The 3,258-nt window shown below is 38.8% G+C and overlaps 1 protein-coding gene across 1 annotated transcript in view; it reads left to right on the forward strand.

The window, feature by feature from the left end:
* The window catches only part of MEIKIN (meiotic kinetochore factor), a 67,358-nt gene that overhangs the window by 52,795 nt on the left and 11,305 nt on the right, over positions 1–3,258 (forward strand). Inside the window, exon 10 of the mRNA XM_012657619.1 lies at positions 997–1,120. Within this exon, the coding sequence (XP_012513073.1) occupies positions 997–1,120 (124 nt within the window). The remainder of the gene's footprint in view (positions 1–996; positions 1,121–3,258) is intronic.

Here is a 3,258-nt window from a genome sequence, read left to right on the forward strand (position 1 = left end):
TTATTTGTTGTAGTCTGGGTAATTTCTTTAGTAATTCTCTCTTCATCTGTATCTATTTCAGTTCTTAAGCATTTCACTGAATTTTTTATTTCAATAATTTTATTTTTCATTTGAGGTAGTTCTGGTTGTTTCTTTTTCGAATCTGCTTTTCATTCTTGATACTCTCTGTTGGTTGTTCATCCTTGAGATTTCAATTGTTAATTCTTCAATAATTTCATAAATGGCTAATTTATTCTGATTTGGCAGTTCCAATATCTGATGTTCTGGGGGCTTAAGTCCATTGCTTGATGTATTACACAGGGTAGCTTTCTCATGAGTTTAGCACTTCTCTTATTGTGGTGTAAGGAAATTTTAGGAGGGAAAATATAGTTCATCCTTCATTACTGCCTGGAACTATCCTGAGCTAATTTTTTTTTTGCCTCTGAGTTCATGTGTCCAGGATCACGGAATATGTTGATTGGCTAGGCTGGGTCTTGTGATAACCATGGTGTTCAAAAGTATTATCAACTCTATCTAATCTATAAAGAAGGGGTGGTGCGTAGGCTGGTAGAGTGAGTAGATTCTTCAAAAAAAAAACTCTAATACTGTTCAGGACCAGAAGAAGGGAAAATGAAGGCTGGAATTGACTTAGAATTTAAATTTTTATTTTAACTCAATAAATCATGCAAACTTTCTCTCCCACTTTGAAGTGTGTAAATCTCAACTCTACCAGGACTTGCTCTCTATCCTTAACTAAATTATCCAATCTTTCTGAAACCAAGTTTCCTCATCTATAAAATATGGATAATATAATCTGCCTTGCTTGGTTCTTGTGAGTATTAAATGAGCAAATGTTTTAAAACCAATTAGTTCTGGAGTGAGTAGGCATTTAGTAAATGCTTGCTATTGGTATCTATGAAATACGAATATTGAGACTATTTCTATTTGAAATAAAGCAACATATAAAGACAATATTTGGAGGAATTACACAGTATCTGCTTTTTTTTTCTTTTTCAGTTTCCTTCAAATGCATCAGAAATATGTTGTATTATTAGAGCATCACCAGGAACTAGACTAGTGAAAAGTAAACGTGTTATTGTAAAGAAGAAGAAATATTCTCCTCCTAAAGATATTCCTCAAGGTACTGTAGTGTGAATGCAGAACATATTTTTTAGATGATATAAAACATCTTTTCATGGTAAATTCCTTATTCACAAAGGAGATTTAGTTATAAATTTTATTCTGAGAGTTCTTACACATAGTAGAAATGGTAAAAATATAAAAGTCTGGTCAGGTTTCAGAATCTGAGTAAAATAATTATTTTAAAGACAAAAAATTTAACTTTTGAATAATTAGCTTATGACATTAGTTTGAAATGTATTTATCTAGGGTACTTCCTCTTATTTGAACTTTAGTGTTGTTTGGGTTTCATTTTTAGTAGCATTCTTTTTAAAGATGTGGAGATGTTTTTGCATTCACCTAACATTGATTGAACACTTCCTCCGTGAAAGGCACAGTGCTAAGAACCTTATTATATTTCATTTATTTCTCATGGTAGACAGGATGTGTACTGTTATCCCCATTTTACATATTAAGACTCCGAGGCTTACAGTAGTATGCAGCTGCCATCCCCAACCCCCGGGCCGTGGACCGGTACCAATCTGTGGCCTGTTAAGAACTGGGCCTCACAGCAGCAGGTGAGCGGCAGTGGGGGACTAAGCGTCATCTGTATTTACAGCCACTCCCATCACTCGCGTCACTGCCTAAGCTCCTCCTCCTGTCAGGTCAGCAATGGCATGAGATTCTCACGGGAGCTCGCACCCTACCGCAAGCTGCGCATGCGAGGGATCTAGGTTGTGTGATCCTGATGAGAATCCAATGCCTGATGATCTGAGGTGGAGCTGAGGCGGTGACGCTAGTGCTGGGGAGTGGCTGCAAATACAGATTCTCATCAGTAGAGAGGTTTGACTGCACAGAGACCATGGTAAATCAATTGCTTGCAGACTCATATCAAAACCCTATCAGTGAGTGGCAAGTGACAATGTAATAATAATAGAAATAAAGTGCACAATAAACGTAATGCACTTCAATCATCCCCAAGCCATTCCCCACCCCCACCGCCAGCCCCAGTCCGTGGAAAAATTGTTTTCCATGAAACTGGTCCCTGGTGCCAAAAAGGTTCCAGACTGCTGGTATGCTGTTTGTCCAAGATCATACTGCTACCAAGTGGTGGAGAGGAATTCAATCTTTTAAGCTTTCTAAACTACAAATGGTTTCTTTGTACTCCCTTCATGGCATTTCAGGAAAAATGTCTAATTACTCAGTGGAGCTTCGGAACATTTTATGAGTAAGCAGCCAGTGAAGGAATTGAGATTTAATAGATTGTGTATAACTTCAACCAAGCCGTTCACTCTTGACCCTTGTTCTCATTCCTCCAGGGTGCCTTCCTTGAGCATTCTCCAAGCCCACAAAGATCTCTCTTTTATTACTAAGTTTCTTGAATACTTAAGTCAATACCGCTTATTTGACACTGGTTAATCGTACTGGTTAGGGTTCTCCAGAGAAACAGAACCAGCAGGATATAGATAGATAAATACTGATATATCCTGTAAGAGGATATTTATCATAGGAATTGGATCACATGGTTATGGACACTGGAAAGTTCCGTGATTTGCCATCAGCAAGCTGGAGAGCCAGGGAAGCCAGGGAGTAACTGAATCAGAGTCTTGAGAACCTGGGTAGCTGCTGGTGCCAATCCCAGAGTCCACAGGCCAGAGAACCTGGAGTTCCGATGTCCCAGGGCAGGAGAAGATGGGTGTTCCAGCTCCAGAGGAGAGAATAAATTTGTCTTTCCTCTGCCTTCTTGTTCTGTTTGGCCCTCAACCATTGGATGGTGCCTGCCCACTTTAGGTGAGGGCAGATCTTCCTTACTCAGTCCACTCATTCAATGCCAATATCTTCCGGAAACATCCTCACAGACACACCCAGAAGTAATGCTTTACCAGCTGTCTGGGTATCCCTTACTCCAGTCAAATGGACATATAAAATTAAGCATTACAATAATATACTGCTGCTTGACCTAGTTTACAATACTGACTTTTTGTACTCCTTAGGTTATGAATTTTTCAAGGACAAAGACCATATAATAGGCTTCTTTCTATCTCTAATTCTGGTAATATAAGTATAGTGGTAGAAAATAGTAGATGCCTGTGTCAGGAAAGAAACAGAGCCAGTAGGATATATATGTGTGTGTGTGTGTGTGTGTGTGTGTGTGTGTGT

This window comes from Propithecus coquereli, unplaced genomic scaffold, assembly GCF_000956105.1.
Source record: "Propithecus coquereli isolate 6110/MARCELLA unplaced genomic scaffold, Pcoq_1.0 Scaffold553, whole genome shotgun sequence".
NCBI lineage: Eukaryota > Metazoa > Chordata > Mammalia > Primates > Indriidae > Propithecus > Propithecus coquereli.